This window comes from Echeneis naucrates, chromosome 18 (assembly GCF_900963305.1).
Source record: "Echeneis naucrates chromosome 18, fEcheNa1.1, whole genome shotgun sequence".
NCBI classification, from domain to species: domain Eukaryota; kingdom Metazoa; phylum Chordata; class Actinopteri; order Carangiformes; family Echeneidae; genus Echeneis; species Echeneis naucrates.
This window is the reverse complement of record NC_042528.1, coordinates 2927247-2950291: the sequence shown is the minus strand read 5'-3', so window position 1 is coordinate 2950291 and position 23045 is coordinate 2927247. Positions and strand designations below refer to the sequence as shown.

Here is a 23045-nt window from a genome sequence, read left to right as displayed (position 1 = left end):
TATGAACTACAGTGCCATTTTTATTCCAACTTGTTGGGCAGTCAATAGGCATGTGTGCTCTTCATGTGCGTGGTTTTTTTAATGATATGTAAACTGTAATCTTGCCATCATTTGCTCCTTTATGTGCTCTTTAATTTGAATATTCAAACGCAGATATAAAGGTTTCTACAGGTCAGAATCAGCTGCTTCAGTATTTAGTCCCCATCCCACGCGATCAACAGTTTTTGATGCAGGTTTTCACCTTTCTGTTTCTGGTTTCACATTTTACAAAATGTCCAGTTTACGGAGGTTAAAACCATCTCAGATGAAACCGGGTGCACTGAAGCTGGTAGTTGATAGTTGGGAGCTTGGCAGCTTTTATTGCAACCCCGCTGTGGGGAATGTATGAGCACATATGATGATGTAAACATGAAGGGAAAAAGGTCTAAAGGTCGGGACTTGTTTACAGCTGGGTCGGGTCACTACAGCAAATACAGATACTGTGCCACATTTAAATGATGAAGCAAAGCGTGCCCTTAGAAGTTAACACTGATTTGCTCATGATGTTGCAGAAAAATCCCTTTAGAGTTTCTTTCTTTGTGACAGACCTGGCCACAGTTTATAGGAAGTCCGACAACGAGACACTATGAAATATGAGAAGACTGAATGGAGTTCAGTGACAGTGAAACAAAGCGGGCAGTCACTTTGTCTTTTGATTCAGATGGCCATCACAGCTGTGTGTTCGTTGGCAATAATCTGACACTGCACTATAATTCTTCATAATAATCCAGCGACCAAAAATGACTTGTACTCAGATGTCTGCATGTCAGTCTGTCTAATAGTTGGTTTACATCTAAATGTGAAGATGCACTTCATGTATTTGAGTTATTAATCAGAAGTGGACATACTCCTTCTTTATCATCACCAAATGCTCACAATAAAAATCTGAAGAGCTGCGATACATAATATCTAACAGTAAATTCAAGAAGGCTATTTCAAATAATAATTTTAATCTTCATGTTATTCTTCATCATCATCCTCATCTCAGGTAATGAGCATTATGTGACATGTTTTCTTTATTTGTAGATATGGTGGCATGCAGTAACATTTCTGTTCCAGCTTGTTGTCCAGTTAACAGGGATGTGTGCTAAATTTGGGATTTTTTCCTGATACAGTATGTAAACCATGATCCTGACATCAGTTGGTCATTGCCTTGCTCTGATAAAAATCTTGTATTTTCATATTCAAACCCTGATGTTAAGCTTCTTAAACGTCAGCGTCAGCCAGTTGAATATTTTAGTCGTCATCTGCTCATCATGAAGAGACATCAACCTGAAGGAGTCCCACCAAGTAAGTAACTCTGATACGTCATTTACTGGGTGCCAAAAATGTATTCACATTTGGTTTTATTGGTGATTATGTGTTATAGAAATCAGGGTGAAAGGTTTTGTAGTTTATTTAAGTTTGTGGTTTTTGTGTTGTTTTTTCTTTTGTTGTTGTTGTTGTTGTTTATTTTGTCTTTGGCTCCAAAATGACGTTGCTACTGTAGCTGGTGTGCAGTTTGATTGTTTTTAAACTGACACATCCATTCAGAACTTTGTTTGTGTTTTATTCTCCTAAAACAGCAAAGATGTGGCGTCACATTGTGTTCCTTCTGATGGGTAAGTGAATCACCTCAGCAGATCACCAGCAGAATTACGGCTGCTATTTAAGAAATCAGCCACAACAGTTTGATGGTTATTTGTTGTTTATCTTATTGGGACAAAAAAAAAACAAAAAAACACTTTTTTTCTATAACTTCACTTTTTGTAATGTCGTTGTGTTTTGTCCCGGCAGTAAATACAGATACTGTGCCACATTTAAAGGACAAATCTAAGCATGTCCTTAGAAGTTAATATTGATGTGCTCATGATGTTGCAGAAAAATCCCTTTAGAGTTTCTTTCTTTGTGTAGGTCCATGTTCCCTCATCACAGGTCAGCTGTACGACTACCACTTCATTAACGAGAACAAGACCTGGACAGAAGCTCAGTCGTTCTGTAGAGAGAATTATACAGACCTGGCCACAGTTTATAGGAGGTCAGACATCAAGAACCTTAATCAGACCGGAGCCTGGATTGGGTTGAACGGAAGCCTAGGCAAAAAGAGAAGATGGTACTGGAGTCAGCCAGGAGTGGAGTTCAATGACAATGAAACAGAGTGGAGAGAGGGTGAACCAAATGGTGAAAACAAACATGAGAACTGTGCAGCGATTGACAACGACCTGAATGTTCTCGATTTAGTTTGTAGTCAGCAACACTTCTTTGTCTGCTACAAAGGTGAGAATATGAGGATAATTCTTACTCCTACTTGTACTCAGATGTGTTCAACATGGCTGTCTGTCTAATTCGTGGTTTACATGTGAATGTGAACATAGACCTAATGTGAAATGTACAATATTATAATTATTGTTGTTCACATTGTTACATTTAGTCCCACTCATAACAAAAACAAAACTGATAACACTCGTGGGCAGGGTGGGGAGTGGTTAGCTCTGTCTACTCACACCAAGAAAGTTGTGGGTTTGATTCCCGGGGCCTTTTTTGTGTGTGTTCTGGATGTGGAGCGGTCCATGGTGAAGCCCTGGGATGGATAATAACAACAATTCATTCAAGAAAACAAACAAACTTGACAAACTGTCAGAAGTCAGTTGCTCAATAAAGGTTATTGTTTATGGATCGTTGTTTCACTTTTAAGAAAAATGAAGTTTTCTAAAACGTGTCTTTCTCACAAAGCTTGTTTATCTCTTCTCTCCACAGAACATGAAAATAAAACCTATGTTGTTAAACAAAACAAGACTTGGCTAGAGGCTCTGAAACACTGCAGGGACAATATGGGAGATCTGGCCACTCAAGAGCAGGCCAGATGGAACGGATCAGAATTAAAAACTGGTGATCACAGGTGGATCGGCTTGTTCAGAGACAGATGGATGTGGTCAGATGGGAGCAGTTTCTCTTTCAGGCACTGGGAGGTGGATGAAACAGGCACAGAAAGGAAATGTGCTTTTTCAAAGAGTTCAGGAGAATGGGATTCTGATGACTGTGAGAAAGCAAGACCCTTCTTCTGCTACAGCGGTGAGTTTTACTCAGATCTGTTCTCATCCTCTCGGGGCAGAGCTGGACATATTTAGTCATTTTTCCACGTATGCAGGTTGTCGTTGTTTTGCTGTGCTTGTTGAAAAATGCTAATTGTATGATGAGGACTGGCTGTGGAGTCAACGTTAGGACGAGGTCTTTCCTGGACTTGAACTGTGTCGGTCTGTGACAGATAACTTCATCCTGGTGAATGAAAATAAGACGTGGACTGAGGCCTTACATCACTGCAGACAGCATCACTCTGACCTGATCTCTATCACCGACGTTCACCAGCAGAAATGGATCCAACATAAAGCCAAGAACGCCTCCTCTGCTTTTGTCTGGCTGGGAATGCACTACACCTGCACTCTGCAGTTCTGGTTCTGGGTGACTGACGAAGCAGTCCGGTATGACAACTGGAGATCAGACAATGTGATGGACAACTGTGACATGTCTGCAGCCATGGAAAGTCAAGGAGCACATAAGTGGGTCAGAAAAAATTACGAAGAAAAGTTTAATTTTTTCTGTTTCAAATAAGACAAACGCCACCCTTTAAGGCAAAATGCTAATTTTGTGCTTTGTTTTTGTGGTTGCGTTAGTTTACAAAGAAATCTCACTTAATGTGTTCTCCGGCTTTAATTAGAGCTAAGCTGAACTTTGGATGTTTGGTTAAAGTGCAGTTATATTACACACCATCATATTCATACTTTGTTTATGGTTTTGGGAGTTTTTATGGATTTCTCTGAAGTTGAATAAACAATAGTGTGGTCCTGTCTTTTTACGTGGCTCTGATTGAATAGGCCTACATTTACAGTACCAGTCAAAGGTTTGGACACTCTGTCCTGTTCATTTGAATTCATATAATTATCACACACTCTTTAAGGAGGAATAATACACAACATTTCTTGTCTGTTGTCTTCAAAAACCTCTTACAGAAAAGCAACTTCCCCTTTGTTGTGTTCTGTCTGATGGACAGAGTGTCTGTAAAGTCTCTTTACAACTTAAAAAATGAATAAAAAAGCAAATGAACAGACAAATATGTGGAAATTGTAAAATGAGGAGTAGATGTTGAAGTTTTTACTCCACTCCCAGTCGTACTGTAGAGAGAAATATACAGACCTGGACAAAGTTTACAGGAAGTCAGAAAATGAGACACTCAGAAAATATGAGAAGGTGAAAGGTGAAAATATGCTAAACTTATTCTTTTCTCTTCCGAGTTGACCCGGAGCGTGAACGCTATGATATCAGAAAGTCGGAAATTTCAGAGTTGTAACGTAGAACTCTCGGTTCCGAGTGTTCGTGAACGCAGCATCCACGCCGCCGTGTTTTTCATCGAAGTCACTGATGGAGATGATGGAGAGTCAGTTTGTGAAGCCGGGGGAAGACAACAGACAAACAACAGACAAACAACAGACAGACAACAGATAGACAACAGACACACAACAGACAGACAACAGACAAACAACAGACAGACAACAGCCAAAGGAGAAGAGGGGGGCAGAGACGACAAGCCTTTTGGTTAATTATTTCCTATTTCTATGTAGAATCTGAATAAAACAGTTTACTGATGCACTTTAACTGTTTACAAATAGTTTTTGTATTCACCTTATTTTTCACAGAAGCACGGGGTAAGACACAACGCAGCCAGCTTCCGGTTCTTTTGTGGGACACTTCCGGTCCAGCACTTTCACCACTTTATAGCTGTTAGCTAACTCGTGTCTACCGCAACAACAGAGATATTTGTGTTTTGTTTTGTTTAGTTTTTTTTTTTTTTGTTTGTTTGTTTGTGTGTTTAAGTCATGGCTTCGATGAAGACTGGAGTCTCTTGTGCGTTAGGGGCTATAATAATTACTTATATAAACGCAAAGTTTACGTAGAGGGGGAGTGTTTTGAATATCGGCCGCGTACGAGAGCTGATATATGATACACATACATATATAATGTGTAAGTTTAAATTAACTGAACTATTACAATTTATGAGGAAGATGGGTTTTTTTGAATGAGCCCACTTTATTCTGAACATTTTGTGTTTGTCACCTCTATTTTTCATTATTTCTTCCATTTTTTTTTTTTTTTTTTTTGTGATTATATTTCAAGGACTGAATTGTACCAAAAGATTTTCTGACTATATAACTACGCATACAACTTGATGTGAAATAAAATGTCTTCTCGTTTGAATTGAATTTTTATTTCGTGGCGTGACTGCAGGAACGACCGGCCGATGTAGTAATGACCCCGGCAGAGAGGAGGTCCGTTTCTTTAGGTTTCTTTGTGGCGGCCCCACGACACTTTTGATCAACATTAGCATGCACCGTTAGCTTCGGTAAGGGAAAGCGGCTGACCGGAAGTGCCGCACAAAAAAAAAAAAAAACCACCAACAACAACAACACGGAAGTTCTTCATTATTTACTTCCGTGTTTGAAAATAAGGTGGATAAATTGTCCTTTAGTGAATTAAATAGCTGCTAATCGAATGATTCCTCAAATTAATTATCTTGACTGAGTTTCACATTTAACATTATCATCTTTAATTTCTGAATCATCCTCCTTGGAAAAAAAATCTTGCTCAGGATTGTTTCTTACTGTAAACCCTGCATGCATAATAATCAACAGTAAATTCAAGCAGTCCACAGTCTTTTTTAGAACACTATTTAAAATAATGACATTAATCTTCATGTTATTCTACATCATCATTTTCATCTCATCTGTTTGATCTGTTGTGGTTAAACACTTTCTGTTTTACTTTGAAGGTTGGTGTCATCGTCGTCTTCCTGTCATGTTCCTGCCTCAGCTGGTTACTTCTGTTTCACCTGTGTCTTGTTTGCCTGTGTATATAAGCCCTCCTCACTGTCTCAGTGTCACCTCTTGTTCGCTTTACTCTTTTGGATTTTTGCTTTTTTTTTTGTTTCCTGTTTCTTCCTGCCTACATGTTTATGACAAACCTGCCTCCACCTCCAATAAAGATTTTGCATTCTGGACTTTGTACCTCCGCCTTGCTTCCTCTTTTTCTCCTAGGTCTACACTCACCAGCTGACACACATCTGTTTGACATGTTTTCTTTATTTGTAGATATGGTGGCATGCAGTAACATTTCTGTTCCAGCTTGTTGGCCAGTTAACAGGGATGTGTGCTAAATTTGGGATTTTTTCCTGATACAGTATGTAAACCATGATCCTGACATCAGTTGGTCATTGCCTTGCTCTGATAAAAATCTTGTATTTTCATATTCAAACCCTGATGTTAAGCTTCTTAAACGTCAGCGTCAGCCAGTTGAATATTTTAGTCGTCATCTGCTCATCGTGAAGAGACATCAACCTGAAGGAGTCCCACCAAGTAAGTAACTCTGATACATCATTTACTGGGTGCCAAAAATGTATTCACATTTGGTTTTATTGGTGATTATGTGTTATAGAAATCAGGGGGAAAGGTTTGTAGCTTATTTTAGTTTGTGGTTTTTGTGTTGTTTTTTCTTTTGTTGTTGTTGTTTATTTTGTCTTTGGCTCCAAAATGACGTTGCTACTGTAGCTGGTGTGCAGTTTGATTGTTTTTAAACTGACACATCCATTCAGAACTTTGTTTGTGTTTTATTCTCCTAAAACAGCAAAGATGTGGCGTCACATTGTGTTCCTTCTGATGGGTAAGTGAATCACCTCAGCAGATCACCAGCAGAATTACGGCTGCTATTTAAGAAATCAGCCACAACAGTTTGATGGTTATTTGTTGTTTATCTTATTGGGACAAAAAAAAAAACAAAAAAACACTTTTTTTCTATAACTTCACTTTTTGTAATGTCGTTGTGTTTTGTCCCGACAGTAAATACAGATACTGTGCCACATTTAAAGGACAAATCTAAGCATGTCCTTAGAAGTTAACATTGATGTGCTCATGATGTTGCAGAAAAATCCCTTTAGAGTTTCTTTCTTTGTGTAGGTCCATGTTCCCTCATCACAGGTCAGCTGTACGACTACCACTTCATTAACGAGAACAAGACCTGGACAGAAGCTCAGTCGTTCTGTAGAGAGAATTATACAGACCTGGCCACAGTTTATAGGAGGTCAGACATCAAGAACCTTAATCAGACCGGAGCCTGGATTGGGTTGAACTACTGCTTAAGCATAAATGGAACATGGTCCTGGACTCAACCAGGAGTGGAGTTCAATGACAATGAAACAGAGTGGAGCGAGGGTGAACCAAATGATCAAAACCAACCTGAGAACTGTGCAGCGATTGACAACAAACTGAATGTTCTCGATTTGGATTGTAGTCAGACTAAGTTGTTTGTCTGCTACAAAGGTGAGAATATGAGGATAATTCTTACTCCTACTTGTACTCAGATGTGTTCAACATGTCTGTCTGTCTAATTCGTGGTTTACATGTGAATGTGAACATAGACCTAATGTGAAATGTACAATATTATAATTATTGTTGTTCACATTGTTACATTTAGTCCCACTCATAACAAAAACAAAACTGATAACACTCGTGGGCAGGGTGGGGAGTGGTTAGCTCTGTCTACTCACACCAAGAAAGTTGTAGGTTTGATTCCCGGGGCCTTTTTTGTGTGTGTTCTGGATGTGGAGCGGTCCATGGTGAAGCCCTGGGATGGATAATAACAACAATTCATTCAAGAAAACAAACAAACTAGACAAACTGTCAGAAGTCAGTTGCTCAATAAAGGTTATTGTTTATGGATCGTTGTTTCACTTTTAAGAAAAATGAAGTTTTCTAAAACGTGTCTTTCTCACAAAGCTTGTTTATCTCTTCTCTCCACAGAACATGAAAATAAAACCTATGTTGTTGAGGAAAACAAGACTTGGCTAGAGGCTCTGAAACACTGCAGGGACAATATGGGAGATCTGGCCACTCAAGAGCAGGCCAGATGGAACGGATCAGAATTACAAACTGGTGATCACAGGTGGATCGGCTTGTTCAGAGACAGATGGATGTGGTCAGATGGGAGCAGTTTCTCTTTCAGGCACTGGGAGGTGGATGAAACAGGCACAGAAAGGAAATGTGCTTTTTCAAAGAGTTTAGGAAAATGGGATCCTGATGGCTGTGAGAAAGAAAAAATATGTGCTTTTTCAAATAGTTCAGGAGAATGGGATTCTGATGGCTGTGAGAAAGCAAGACCCTTCTTCTGCTACAGCGGTGAGTTTTACTCAGATCTGTTCTCATCCTCTCGGGGCAGAGCTGGACATATTTAGTCATTTTTCCACGTATGCAGGTTGTCGTTGTTTTGCTGTGCTTGTTGAAAAATGCTAATTGTATGATGAGGACTGGCTGTGGAGTCAACGTTAGGACGAGGTCTTTCCTGGACTTGAACTGTGTCGGTCTGTGACAGATAACTTCATCCTGGTGAATGAAAATAAGACGTGGACTGAGGCCTTACATCACTGCAGACAGCATCACTCTGACCTGATCTCTATCACCGACGTTCACCAGCAGAAATGGATCCAACATAAAGCCAAGAACGCCTCCTCTGCTTTTGTCTGGCTGGGAATGCACTACACCTGCACTCTGCAGTTCTGGTTCTGGGTGACTGACGAAGCAGTCCGGTATGACAACTGGAGATCAGACAATGTGACGGACAACTGTGACATGTCTGCAGCCATGGAAAGTCAAGGAGCACATAAGTGGGTCAGAAAAAATTACGAAGAAAAGTTTAATTTTTTCTGTTTCAAATAAGACAAACGCCACCCTTTAAGGCAAAATGCTAATTTTGTTGCTTTGTTTTTGTGGTTGTGTTAGTTTACAAAGAAATCTCACTTAATGTGTTCTCCGGCTTTAATTAGAGCTAAGCTGAACTTTGGATGTTTGGTTAAAGTGCAGTTATATTACACACCATCATATTCATACTTTGTTTATGGTTTTGGGAGTTTTTATGGATTTCTCTGAAGTTGAATAAACAATAGTGTGGTCCTGTCTTTTTACGTGGCTCTGATTGAATAGGCCTACATTTACAGTACCAGTCAAAGGTTTGGACACTCTGTCCTGTTCATAATTATCACACACTCTTTAAGGAGGAATAATACACAACATTTCTTGTCTGTTGTCTTCAAAAACCTCTTACAGAAAAGCAACTTCCCCTTTGTTGTGTTCTGTCTGATGGACAGAGTGTCTGTAAAGTCTCTTTACAACTTAAAAAATGAATAAAAAAGCAAATGAACAGACAAATATGTGGAAATTGTAAAATGAGGAGTAGATGTTGAAGTTTTTACTCCACTCCCAGTCGTACTGTAGAGAGAAATATACAGACCTGGACAAAGTTTACAGGAAGTCAGAAAATGAGACACTCAGAAAATATGAGAAGGTGAAAGGTGAAAATATGCTAAACTTATTCTTTTCTCTTCCGAGTTGACCCGGAGCGTGAACGCTATGATATCAGAAAGTCGGAAATTTCAGAGTTGTAACGTAGAACTCTCGGTTCCGAGTGTTCGTGAACGCAGCATCCACACCGCCGTGTTTTTCATCGAAGTCACTGATGGAGATGATGGAGAGTCAGTTTGTGAAGCCGGGGGAAGACAACAGACAAACAACAGACAAACAACAGACAGACAACAGACAGACAACAGATAGACAACAGACACACAACAGACAGACAACAGACAAACAACAGACAGACAACAGCCAAAGGAGAAGAGGGGGGCAGAGACGACAAGCCTTTTGGTTAATTATTTCCTATTTCTATGTAGAATCTGAATAAAACAGTTTACTGATGCACTTTAACTGTTTACAAATAGTTTTTGTATTCACCTTATTTTTCACAGAAGCACGGGGTAAGACACAACGCAGCCAGCTTCCGGTTCTTTTGTGGGACACTTCCGGTCCAGCACTTTCACCACTTTATAGCTGCTAGCTAACTCGTGTCTACCGCAACAACAGAGATATTTGTGTTTTGTTTTGTTTAGGTTTTTTTGTTTGTTTGTGTGTTTAAGTCATGGCTTCGATGAAGACTGGGGTCTCTTGTGCGTTAGGGGCTATAATAATTACTTATATAAACGCAAAGTTTACGTAGAGGGGGAGTGTTTTGAATATCGGCCGCGTACGAGAGCTGATATATGATACACATACATATATAATGTGTAAGTTTAAATTAACTGAACTATTACAATTTATGAGGAAGAGGGGTTTTTTGAATGAGCCCACTTTATTCTGAACATTTTGTGTTTGTCACCTCTATTTTTCATTATTTCTTCCATTTTTTTTTTTTTTTTTGTGATTATATTTCAAGGACTGAATTGTACCAAAAGATTTTCTGACTATATAACTACGCATACAACTTGATGTGAAATAAAATGTCTTCTCGTTTGAATTGAATTTTTATTTCGTGGCGTGACTGCAGGAACGACCGGCCGATGTAGTAATGACCCCGGCAGAGAGGAGGTCAGTTTCTTTAGGTTTCTTTGTGGCGGCCCCACGACACTTTTGATCAACATTAGCATGCACCGTTAGCTTCGGTAAGGGAAAGCGGCTGACCGGAAGTGCCGCACAAAAAAAAAAAAAAAAAAAAAAAAAAAAAACAACAACACGGAAGTTCTTCACTATTTACTTCCGTGTTTGAAAATAAGGTGGATAAATTGTCCTTTAGTGAATTAAATAGCTGCTAATCGAATGATTCCTCAAATTAATTATCTTGACTGAGTTTCACATTTAACATTATCATCTTTAATTTCTGAATCATCCTCCTCGGAAAAAAAATCTTGCTCAGGATTGTTTCTTACTGTAAACCCTGCATGCATAATAATCAACAGTAAATTCAAGCAGTCCACAGTCTTTTTTAGAACACTATTTAAAATAATGACATTAATCTTCATGTTATTCTACATCATCATTTTCATCTCATCTGTTTGATCTGTTGTGGTTAAACACTTTCTGTTTTACTTTGAAGGTTGGTGTCATCGTCGTCTTCCTGTCATGTTCCTGCCTCAGCTGGTTACTTCTGTGTTTCACCTGTGTCTTGTTTCCCTGTGTATATAAGCCCTCCTCACTGTCTCAGTGTCACCTCTTGTTCGCTTTACTCTTTTGGATTTTTGCTTTTTTTTTGTTTCCTGTTTCTTCCTGCCTACATGTTTATGACAAACCTGCATCCACCTCCATTAAAGATTTTGCATTCTGGACTTTGCACCTCCGCCTTGCTTCCTCTTTTTCTCCTGGGTCTACACTCACCAGCTGACACACATCTGTTTGACATGTTTTCTTTATTTGTAGATATGGTGGCATGCAGTAACATTTCTGTTCCAGCTTGTTAGCCAGTTAACAGGGATGTGTGCTAAATTTGGGATTTTTTCCTGATACAGTATGTAAACCATGATCCTGACATCAGTTGGTCATTGCCTTGCTCTGATATAAATCTTGTATTTTCATATTCAAACCCTGATGTTAAGCTTCTTAAACGTCAGCGTCAGCCAGTTGAATATTTTAGTCGTCATCTGCTCATCGTGAAGAGACATCAACCTGAAGGAGTCCCACCAAGTAAGTAACTCTGATACATCATTTACTGGGTGCCAAAAATTTATTCACATTTGGTTTTATTGGTGATTATGTGTTATAGAAATCAGGGTGAAAGGTTTTGTAGTTTATTTAAGTTTGTGGTTTTTGTGTTGTTTTTTCTTTTGTTGTTGTTGTTGTTGTTTATTTTGTCTTTGGCTCCAAAATGACGTTGCTACTGTAGCAAGTGTGCAGTTTGATTGTTTTTAAACTGACACATCCATTCAGAACTTTGTTTGTGTTTTATTCTCCTAAAACAGCAAAGATGTGGCGTCACATTGTGTTCCTTCTGATGGGTAAGTGAATCACCTCAGCAGATCACCAGCAGAATTACGGCTGCTATTTAAGAAATCAGCCACAACAGTTTGATGGTTATTTGTTGTTTATCTTATTGGGACAAAAAAAAAACAAAAAAACACTTTTTTTCTATAACTTCACTTTTTGTAATGTCGTTGTGTTTTGTCCCGGCAGTAAATACAGATACTGTGCCACATTTAAAGGACAAATCTAAGTATGTCCTTAGAAGTTAACATTGATTTGCTCATGATGTTGCAGAAAAATCCCTTTAGAGTTTCTTTCTTTGTGTAGGTCCATGTTCCCTCATCACAGGTCAGCTGTACGACTACCACTTCATTAACGAGAACAAGAACTGGACAGAAGCTCAGTCGTTCTGTAGAGAGAATTATACAGACCTGGCCACAGTTTATAGGAGGTCAGACATCAAGAACCTTAATCAGACCGGAGCCTGGATTGGGTTGAACTACTGCTTAAGCATAAATGGAACATGGTCCTGGACTCAACCAGGAGTGGAGTTCAATGACAATGAAACAGAGTGGAGCGAGGGTGAACCAAATGATCAAAACCAACCTGAGAACTGTGCAGCGATTGACAACAAACTGAATGTTCTCGATTTGGATTGTAGTCAGACTAAGTTGTTTGTCTGCTACAAAGGTGAGAATATGAGGATAATTCTTACTCCTACTTGTACTCAGATGTGTTCAACATGTCTGTCTGTCTAATTCGTGGTTTACATGTGAATGTGAACATAGACCTAATGTGAAATGTACAATATTATAATTATTGTTTTTCACATTGTTACATTTAGTCCCACTCATAACAAAAACAAAACTGATAACACTCGTGGGCAGGGTGGGGAGTGGTTAGCTCTGTCTACTCACACCAAGAAAGTTGTAGGTTTGATTCCCGGGGCCTTTTTTGTGTGTGTTCTGGATGTGGAGCGGTCCATGGTGAAGCCCTGGGATGGATAATAACAACAATTCATTCAAGAAAACAAACAAACTAGACAAACTGTCAGAAGTCAGTTGCTCAATAAAGGTTATTGTTTATGGATCGTTGTTTCACTTTTAAGAAAAATGAAGTTTTCTAAAACGTGTCTTTCTCACAAAGCTTGTTTATCTCTTCTCTCCACAGAACATGAAAATACAACCTATGTTGTTGAGGAAAACAAGACTTGGCTAGAGGCTCTGAAACACTGCAGGGACAATATGGGAGATCTGGCCACTCAAGAGCAGGCCAGATGGAACGGATCAGAATTACAAACTGGTGATCACAGGTGGATCGGCTTGTTCAGAGACAGATGGATGTGGTCAGATGGGAGCAGTTTCTCTTTCAGGCACTGGGAGGTGGATGAAACAGGCACAGAAAGGAAATGTGCTTTTTCAAAGAGTTTAGGAAAATGGGATCCTGATGGCTGTGAGAAAGAAAAAATATGTGCTTTTTCAAATAGTTCAGGAGAATGGGATTCTGATGACTGTGAGAAAGCAAGACCCTTCTTCTGCTACAGCGGTGAGTTTTACTCAGATCTGTTCTCATCCTCTCGGGGCAGAGCTGGACATATTTAGTCATTTTTCCACGTATGCAGGTTGTCGTTGTTTTGCTGTGCTTGTTGAAAAATGCTAATTGTATGATGAGGACTGGCTGTGGAGTCAACGTTAGGACGAGGTCTTTCCTGGACTTGAACTGTGTCGGTCTGTGACAGATAACTTCATCCTGGTGAATGAAAATAAGACGTGGACTGAGGCCTTACATCACTGCAGACAGCATCACTCTGACCTGATCTCTATCACCGACGTTCACCAGCAGAAATGGATCCAACATAAAGCCAAGAACGCCTCCTCTGCTTTTGTCTGGCTGGGAATGCACTACACCTGCACTCTGCAGTTCTGGTTCTGGGTGACTGACGAAGCAGTCCGGTATGACAACTGGAGATCAGACAATGTGACGGACAACTGTGACATGTCTGCAGCCATGGAAAGTCAAGGAGCACATAAGTGGGTCAGGAAAAATGACAAAGAAAAGTTTAATTTTTTCTGTTTCAAATAAGACAAACGCCACCCTTTAAGGCAAAATGCTAATTTTGTTGCTTTGCTTTTGTGGTTGCGTTAGTTTACAAAGAAATCTCACTTAATGTGTTCTCCGGCTTTAATTAGAGCTAAGCTGAACTTTGGATGTTTGGTTAAAGTGCAGTTATATTACACACCATCATATTCATACTTTGTTTATGGTTTTGGGAGTTTTTATGGATTTCTCTGAAGTTGAATAAACAATAGTGTGGTCCTGTCTTTTTACGTGGCTCTGATTGAATAGGCCTACATTTACAGTACCAGTCAAAAGTTTGGACACTCTGTCCTGTTCATAATTATCACACACTCTTTAAGGAGGAATAATACACAACATTTCTTGTCTGTTGTCTTCAAAAACCTCTTACAGAAAAGCAACTTCCCCTTTTTTGTGTTCTGTCTGATGGACAGAGTGTCTGTAAAGTCTCTTTACAACTTAAAAAATGAATAGACAAATATGTGGAAATTATAAAATGAGGAGTAGATGTTGATGTCTTATATTTAATGCATCTCTACATGGGCACCATTAGCTGGACGAAGCACATCAAGGCCTCATCAGTGATATTTGTTTCATCAACAGGACACCTGAAATACACAAACTGATTAAAAACAGAGTGCATACAGACATATCTCACCCATTTCCTTTGCAATATTAGATTTTTTTATTGTAAAGAGACTTCTTTGTGAGGACAAATCTTTATTGTTCGCTTGTTTGTATTTTTCAATAAAGCACTCCATCTAAAAAAAAAAAAAAAAAAAAAATAGAAGAAGCAGAAAAGGAAAGTAAAGTACCCAGAGGACTCGGTTTGGACAGCAGGGGGTCGGTCACAGTGGAGCAGCTCGGTGTGTTTCCTCGGTCCACCGTGATGGAGGGTCCCGGTCCGTACCCGGTTTACTTCCAGTGCCCCAATCTGGACCAAAACCAGCGCAAAAAGATAGAAAACTATTTTCACGTTCGTCGCAAATCTGGAGGCGGAGAGTGCGGCTCGGTGACACAGAGCACCGGAAGGTGGTACAGCATCGCCTTTAAAGAAGCTGAAGGTGAGATGTTCGATTCCCAACATCTGCCGGATTAGTTTGACCTGCTTTTGTTTTTTGTTTTTTTTGTCGAAGTGAAAGTCAAAACGTGCTCATGTCTCTTTTCTCCTCTTTATATTTTCTGCAAAAGAAAAAAACAGTATTTTGTTGTTTGTTTGTTTGTTTGTTTGTTCGTTTGTTGAACTGTTGTGTATCTTTTGGTGCTTTCTGGCGCTGTTCTCTCTTTTAACATTGTGTTCGAAGAAACTCTTTGGTTTCACTTTCACTTCTGATCAGATTGCTCTTTAAATAGCACAAAATGGCTCTTGGACGTTTCTCCTTCACACAGCATTTGCCATTTTCACATGTGGCATGTCAGCAGGAGCCCAGTAAGGTTGGAAAATCAGAATTAATGTCCAAGTCAGACAACAGAAGGTTTGTCAGACCTGGGGACCTTTTACATCCGAAAAAGACATCCTTCTTATTTTGAAACTTCTGTGTTTTGTTTTGTTTTTTTAATCGTTTTGGACAGTAGAAATGAGCAGAGGCCCGAACTGGAAGATTATAAGCAGATTATGATTCCCCGCTGGGATTCTTACCCATAAAATCATTCATTTGTAAAAAAGTGCCAGTGTTTTATAGTTGGAAACATTTATCTTCCTTCGTCAGGGAATAAAGGGGGCAACCAAACTGAAACACAATGTTCGCTGTTTTCTGTCTCAGCCCAGCAAAGAGTCCTGCAGAGACGTGAACACGTGTTGGAGTTTGCAGGTGGTCCTCTGGTGCTGGACGTCCAGGCCAGCCCGCGACCTTGCAGCTCCACTACAGGACACTCCGTCAGCACAAAGGTGGACTTCACTTCTCCACAGGTTGGTGTGGAAGTAAAATGTAGCCGGTACATGAAGAGTAGCAGAATCCAGGAGAACTAGACGTTGTATCAAAGGTCGAAGGTTGACTGTCTTATCTGTCCTCCAGCAGAAACAGCAGAGCGTTCCTGCCTCCAGTCCACCACCGGGTGGTGAAGAATATGAACTACGACCGGATATTTACCTCCTCAGTTATCTGAAGGAATGTCCCGAGGCTGGGGGGGAACTAGAGGAAGCTCTCACTGCTGTGGGCTGCTCTGCTCAGATTTACCCCGAGGAGGGGCGGGTTGTCGTCAAGAGTTTAGCCCCCCCTGCAGCTGTAGGTGAAGGTAGAAACTGGAAGGCTGAAGTGGACAAACTCTTTGGGGCCTACCTGTGCCACTATGAGGTGGACCCTCACAAAGTCAGAGCTCTGCTTCAGTCCCGTCCCTCCACTCAGACCACTGATGAGGTTAAGGTGTACGGTGAGGGGGGGCTGGCTGTGGTCGTTGGGAAAAGTCCTCAGGTTAATGCCAGGTTGGTGGATGTAGAAGGCTCAACTGCCAAATGTCAGGATTCCCGTTTAAGCCAAAAGAAAACTCGAGTTTGTCGACTTGGTGAGGCCAAGCTCCGCCTCCTGTGGAAAGACATCGAGGGCGGACTGGGAATACATTTTCCTGGAGTTAAGGTCACACAGGGAGATGCAGGTCAGGTCGTTTTGGAGGGTCTTGTGGAGGATATTCTTGGAGCTGGAGATTGGGTGGCTGAGAAGGAGAAGCTGGTGTTAGAGAGGAAAGTTTTTGAAATGAAGCCACATCTTCTGGCTGTCCTAAGGAAGGCGTACGGAGGCCCAGGCATTCTCGGGGACTTCCTGGGGTTTGAGGGTAAAGTGGAAATGGAATTAAGGGATACAGAGCTATGTGTCTACTCCTTCTTTGCTAATAAACTAGATGAGGCAGAAAAGAAACTTGAGACTAAGTTTACGGAGCTAAAGCTCGATGTTCCTAACTGCTCTGTGGTGCCATATAACCTTTGTGAAAAACTCAAGTCCAAGGTGAATGAGATGAACCAGGTGCAGTACCGGGCTCAGGTCCTGTTTGGTTCAGACAGCACTCTGTGTTTACTGGGACACACCGATGAGGTTGAAGACCTGAGTGAAGTTGTCAAACAGTTTATTTTGGATGACTCGCGCGTAGAAGGGAAAGTCCTTGTCCATTTCCCAGAGTTAGTACAAAATTTACCACAGCTGCTGCAGCTGCATAAGTTTGACTACGCGGGGGTGACGATCTTTCCTTTGACCGCTTCCCCTCAGCCCATGGTTTTGCTGCAGGGTCCAGCTGGAAGGATGACAGAGGTCAGAAATAGGCTGGGTCCATTTCTCGACTCTCTTGTTCAGGACATAGTCACCATCAGCTTGCCGGCGGCAACAAGGTATTTTGAAAGTTCCTCTGGAAGAGACAGCATTTTAAGTGTAGCTAATTCCCGGAAGAGTCTCATACAGCTTAGAGAACAACATTGTGCTGCTCGACAGAGTTTTGCATCTGGTGCAGGACAGAGTAACGGAGACGCACCAGTTGCCAGCTACATCCTCAGTGACGGTCTTCAAGTGCTGGTGCGTCAGGGCGACATCACCAAACTGGAGGCAGACGCCCTGGTTAACGCCGCCAATGAAGATCTGGACCACTGTGGGGGTGTTGCTCTAGCACTGAGCAAAGCAGGAGGCCCTGAAATACAGAGGGAGAGCAAGGCCTTAGTGGAGCACATTGGGAAAATTCCCACAGGTGATGTGGTCGTGACCACGGGGGGGAACTTACTCTGCAAGAAACTTCTGCATGCCGTCGGTCCCACAGCTGGAAGAGCAGATGGCAGAGAAAGGTTGTTGTTGGAGAAAGCTGTTGACACCGCTCTGAATTTGTCAGACACCATGGAGTTTAGGTCTGTAGCCCTGCCCTGTATCAGCTCGGGTGTGTTTGGTGTTCCTCTCGCTGTGTGCTCTGAAGCTATCGTCAGCGCCGTAAAAAGGTTTGGCAGTCAGGGAGGGCGAAGTCTGAGCAAAATCATCCTGATTGATGCCAAAGAGGAGGCGGTGAGGGCCATGCAGGGAGCATGTGACAGACATCTTCAACACACGAGCACCGGAAACGCTCCACCGAGTGGTTCAGCAGACCGGATGAGAGACGCTGGCGCCGTCCTCGTCGAGGTCGTTCAGGGAACCATCGAGGCCCAGCAGGTGAGAAAGTTTGCCTAGATGCTGATACTTTTGTCACTTTGGGTGATTGCCTCATCTGAGTGTCAGTTTGGATTACAGTAGAGTATTCCTCTTCCTTCACAGGCGGACGCTCTGGTGTCTCCTATGGCTGGGCAAGATCCTTTCTCTACTCGCATTGGACACGTTTTATTCAGCACAGCAAAATCTGAGCTGAATACAAAGTTTTGTCAAATTGCACGAGCGGCGCTACAGCCTGGTGACATATTCCTGCTGGAAAACTTGTCTGCACTTCAATCCAAAGCGGCGATCCTCCTCAGTCTTGTCCCCTGGGACAATGACCAAAATGGACCTGCAGTTCAGGTGAATCGAAGAATTGTCATCAGATTTGATGCATTTTCTTTTCTTTATTCATTTTTTTTTGTTCGACTCTGAAAACTCTTTCTCCAAAATTACGGTAATCTTGATAATCCTTAAATCTTCCAGGCTCTGAGGAGTGGCTTAAAAAAAATTCTGGCTTGCTGTCAGAGCAGAGGTTTCAGTGCAGTTGCTCTTCCTGTGCTTGGAACCGGCGAAGTCCTGCATTTTCCCCACAGCGTGGCTTCCAGGGTTCTTCTGGATGAGGTCCGAGCATTCGAGCAGAAGCGAAGCAGCACGTCATCTTTCCAAGTCCGCATTGTCATTCATCCCACGGACAAAGAATCTAGCAAGGTAGAGAAGTAATTGCAATTTCGTGGAACAAAGAAGGAGATTGATTATGTAACACATGATGATATGATCATGAAACTGTCTCTGCAGGCCTTTCAGTCTGCTCAGGAAACTTTGCATCTCAGAGGATTCACAAATGATGCCAGCCCGGGTCAAGGTTAGCCTGAAAACCATCTTTTTATTTTCCAGACCTCAGGGACTGCTGAAGATTTACTTTAGAGTATACCAAAACTAGAAGCTGACGTACATTTAAAAAATGTACCTTAAATTTTTTCAAATTATGTTCAGATTCTGTGTTCATTGCAAAATGTGTCGCTGCAAATTGAATTTAAACTACAAAACCTTAATAATGTTTATTTTTTTCTGTCCTTTCCACAACTGTAGCCTCTTTTTACCGCCCCGTCTTTGTCAGCACTGATGAGGTCACAGCCATGTTGGGCAGCGTCAAACTTCGGATAATTAAAGAAAACATTATAAATGAGCACACCGATGTCATTGTCAACACAACTGATTTCTCCAACTATGACTCTGGTATGAATTAAATGTTTTGATTCGGATATATAGAGTGTATTAGCCTGGATCTGATCCTAAGTGTGTATTTATTAACTCCACAGGCGTCACCAAGGCCATCCTAACTGCAGCAGGACCGGCTGTTAAGGAACAGCTGGCACAAAGTAAGAGTTACGACTTGTGATTGTGAATTTGCTTTCAGGAGGATTTAGGGATATACATGCTGCACTTTGAATCTCTCAAAATGCAAGTCCAGCCTCTTGTTTTTGTGTGGTTGGGGTTAAAACATGAGTGAAAGAACTAAATCGTGTCATCTGTGTGGAAACAGTAACTGAATTACCGACCATTTTTGATAAGGTGCTTTTCCTCTGATGGTTGCCTTTTTTTTTTTGGCAGCTGGCATACCTACAAATTTCTACTGCACCACTGGACCAGGGCAACTTGGCTGTCGAGAAATCATCCATGCTAACTTCAGTGCTAGTCCTGACGTGTTTCGGAAGAACTGCAAAAGGATACTGAAGCATTGTGAGAGCAAAGGCTACCGCTCGGTCGCCCTACCTGCCATCAACACCGGTTCGTACCGCGTGTATGTGTGTGTTTATGAGTGGATGTGTGTGTATTTTATCAGTAACTCATTTTGATTATCAAAAAAAAAATGGTTTTAATTTGGTCAGTTGTGTAAAATTTGAAACATGGCAAGTAAAGGTAAAACAACGTGTTGAAAAGGAAATGAAGTGAAAATAACACTAACCAGGTGTCTTTGTATTCCACCAGGTGCAGCCAGGATGGACCCTGTCAAAGCTTGCCAAGCCTTACTGGATGGCCTGGCACTGGCTATCAATAAACTGAAACCCAAGTCTCTCTCACTCATCCACATTGTCATCCTGCAGAAATCGGTTTTCCAGGCTTTCAGGTCCGAGCTCGATCTCGTCCATACAGTCCAAATCAACACAACAGAATGTTTTAATATGGCGATCTTGGTTAAATTCTCTGACATGTTTTTTTGCAGGTCAGAGCTGGAGAATCGTTTCGGACAAGTCGCCCCCCGCCCCCTCACCCTGATAGGTCTGTTTGCATGTGAAAGCCACAAAAAGGATTCATGGATTCCCTGAATGTTCCTCTCTTTTTTTTTTTTTTGGTGTGTGTGTCTGTGTGTGTGTGTGCAAAAACTGAACGAGGATAGAGAAAATAATATCTGGCCGCTGACTTTAATCGAATAGTACAGATTTCCATACCTGCAAATTAGCACCAACCACAAAGACTTGTGGGAATGACAGATAGGCAAATTTAGATATTTAGATATTAGACCCAAATAAGTGAACTGACACAAAAACTCTTCTCCTTTTCTCATTTCTTTCCTTTTCTTTTTCTTTTTTTTTTTTAGAAAAAGCTAAACTGAAGTTTAAGGAATGGGAAGAAAAGAATTCAAAATCTGCACGTCCAATTTTCGGACCAGAAAGAGAAACCATCCTCTTCTCTCAGCCACAGCCAGCTGTACTAAGTGTGATCTGTTGTGGCGCAGACGTCATGAAGACCATCAAGAGCGACTTGGAGAACATCCTGCAAAAGCAGCTGATCGAGCGAGAGCTTGAGCTTGATTTTTGCAGGCTTGACGACATGGTGCTGCAGGCAGTGTTGGCAAAAGTCAGAGTTGCAGGGATAAGTCTGCAACAAGTTCCTGAGACCGTCAACAGAGGAGGAGGCAGCGCTAGAGCCGAAGCAAGAGACAACTCCGGCTCAGGAAAAGAGGTCTACGTTGTGAGGGGCCTCAAAGAGGACGTTCTGAGCGTCACTGAGCTCGTAAACACCACAGTACACAAAGCATTTAGTCAATACCTGCAGGAAAAAGAAGAAGCAATGGTGGCTCTTCGTGTCCAGTGGTTGATGCAGGACGCAGACGGATCCTGGCAGGAGCTGAGCCTGCGTCAAAACTACCTGCTGGAGTACAGCCACCTGAAACAGAAGCCGTCTGTAGATCTGACGGCCCCGGGCGGAGCGATGGTGACGGTAAACCTGACGAAGAAGGAAGCCACAAACCTGCAGACAAGGATCACACGCAAAGTGAAAAGGAACGAGACAGCAGGTGTGTCACAGTCTGTAGCTTTCAGTTACCGTGTTTCAGAGCTCTAACATCTATCTGTGTGACCTCTGCTTCAGCCTTAGAGCTGCCAGCGCACTGGGATCCCATGAGCAACGAAATAAGTAAAAGGGTCGAACTAAATCCCAACTCGCAGGAATATCAGAACGTCGCCCAGGGTTTCCACAAAACAGCTAAATACAACATTCAAAAGGTGATTAAGCTGAAATAAAAACAGTTTCCCATCAGCTTTTAAGAATAAAGGAGTAATTAACTGATGGATTTGTCTTCTGATCTCAGATCGAGCGTGTACAGAACTTCTTCCAGTGGCATGCCTACAGTCTGTGCAAGCAGCGTATACTCACCAAAAACGGGGAGGCAGATCTCAGGGAGATGTCTCTCTACCACGGCACATCAGCCAAGTCCTGCGACATCATTGAGAAGGACCGCTTTGACAGGAGCTTCGCAGGAACCAACGGCAAGGAGAGACATGTTTGGATATTAACGTATAGCATGAAACGTCATGGCTGAAATATTTATGTCTTTTCCCATCACAGCTGCTGTCTTTGGAAAAGGAGTGTACTTTGCTGTCAATGCAAACTACTCAGCCACGTTTTTCTCCACACCAGACACGTCAGGCCTGAGGCGGCTGTACGTCGCTCGTGTCCTGACCGGCCGATACACGGTCGGTAAAGCAGACATGAAAGCGCCCCCTCCTCGTGGACCGGACCCCACCGACTGTTTCGACAGTTTGGTGGACAGTCAGCAGCAGCCCAGCAAGTTTGTGATTTTCCACGATGACCAGGCCTACCCTGAGTATCTCATCACCTTTACCTGAAAAGAAAGAGGAAAAATCTGAAAGTCTAGGTTCACTGATCTTTTAGTAGAATGTGAAAAAGTTAGTGCTGTAAGTTGATGGTATTTTTTTTTTTTTTAATCTCAATTACACTTAACCCTAAACACTCCTTCAAGTGTTGGAGCTGCGTGAAATAATTTTTGTTGAGGGTGCAACATTCAGTCATTTAATTAAATCTGTCTGATAGAATGATTAAATAATCAGCTTGGATTACAGCTAAGTATTTTTAAAAATAATGTATTGTTTACAAAGCTGATACACCCTCTTATAGTATTCAAAGCAAGCCTTAATTTTTTTATCCTCTAATAGACTTTATTCTCTCTCAAACAACGGTGAAACCATGACACTGGATTTCTGAAAAGTGATTTGACGTTAATTGGAAACTATAATCTAACTGTTGACTGCTGTGAAAGCAATTTATTCAAAAGTCCATCTTAATTCTTGTTTGGGGTTTTCATCTACATCTAGACATCAGATAATCTAACCAACTTTGGCGCGTGGCTTCTTGTTTATGACGCAAATGGATTATTATTTTAATTTGTGGTTTAAAGTTGCAATAGTACTGCCAACAAACAATGTACAAATAAACATATGATTGTGCATAAACACAAGCTTCCTTCTTGTTTTAATTGCAAGGTCATCACTGAACCGGATCTACAGTATGGAAGTCTTTGACTTCCTGTCTACCTCATTCATCGTGTCATGACAATAAAGTGAATCTCCATTTCTCTCCTCGGCGAACGTTCACATGAAACTGAAGCTCCCTGACCCAGTGGCTATAAATAGCTGCTTGTTTATGCAGTAAGGAAAGTTAAGTCGGAGAGAGGGGAAGTGTTTGAGGGAGAAAGGAAGATTTGAGGAGGCAAATGAAATGAGTGAACGTTGCAAAT

The 23045-nt window shown here is 41.4% G+C and overlaps 4 protein-coding genes across 5 annotated transcripts; all 4 read left to right on the top strand.

Annotated features, from left to right (window-relative positions):
• Positions 1 to 1257: 1257 nt before the first annotated feature.
• LOC115059183 (macrophage mannose receptor 1-like) lies at positions 1258 to 3940 on the top strand. The gene is made up of 5 exons (XM_029526802.1): positions 1258 to 1329; positions 1605 to 1640; positions 1933 to 2295; positions 2776 to 3090; positions 3284 to 3940. The coding sequence occupies exons 1-5, from the start codon at positions 1296 to 1298 to the stop codon at positions 3625 to 3627; spliced, it is 1092 nt and encodes a 363-aa protein (XP_029382662.1). The 5' UTR covers positions 1258 to 1295; the 3' UTR covers positions 3628 to 3940.
• A 2431-nt stretch (positions 3941 to 6371) lies between these two features.
• LOC115059181 (macrophage mannose receptor 1-like) lies at positions 6372 to 9013 on the top strand. Its single transcript, XM_029526800.1, has 5 exons — positions 6372 to 6422; positions 6691 to 6726; positions 7020 to 7382; positions 7863 to 8237; positions 8431 to 9013. The coding sequence occupies exons 2-5, from the start codon at positions 6696 to 6698 to the stop codon at positions 8772 to 8774; spliced, it is 1113 nt and encodes a 370-aa protein (XP_029382660.1). The 5' UTR covers positions 6372 to 6422; positions 6691 to 6695; the 3' UTR covers positions 8775 to 9013.
• Positions 9014 to 11522: 2509 nt separating this feature from the next.
• Positions 11523 to 14158, top strand: LOC115059182 (macrophage mannose receptor 1-like). The gene is made up of 5 exons (XM_029526801.1): positions 11523 to 11561; positions 11837 to 11872; positions 12165 to 12527; positions 13008 to 13382; positions 13576 to 14158. The coding sequence occupies exons 2-5, from the start codon at positions 11842 to 11844 to the stop codon at positions 13917 to 13919; spliced, it is 1113 nt and encodes a 370-aa protein (XP_029382661.1). The 5' UTR covers positions 11523 to 11561; positions 11837 to 11841; the 3' UTR covers positions 13920 to 14158.
• A 542-nt stretch (positions 14159 to 14700) lies between these two features.
• Positions 14701 to 22755, top strand: LOC115059199 (protein mono-ADP-ribosyltransferase PARP14-like). Of its 2 annotated transcripts, none has more exons than XM_029526837.1 (15): positions 14701 to 14977; positions 15677 to 15822; positions 15932 to 18028; positions 18131 to 18367; positions 18491 to 18715; positions 18803 to 18869; positions 19097 to 19243; positions 19327 to 19386; positions 19619 to 19795; positions 19997 to 20135; positions 20232 to 20287; positions 20607 to 21305; positions 21380 to 21513; positions 21600 to 21777; positions 21857 to 22755. In XM_029526837.1, the coding sequence occupies exons 1-15, from the start codon at positions 14803 to 14805 to the stop codon at positions 22135 to 22137; spliced, it is 4818 nt and encodes a 1605-aa protein (XP_029382697.1). In that variant the 5' UTR covers positions 14701 to 14802; the 3' UTR covers positions 22138 to 22755. The 2 variants fall into 2 exon arrangements, with proteins under 2 accessions (XP_029382697.1, XP_029382696.1); XM_029526836.1 differs by having other exon boundaries at positions 15929 to 18028.
• The last annotated feature ends 290 nt before the right edge of the window (positions 22756 to 23045 follow it).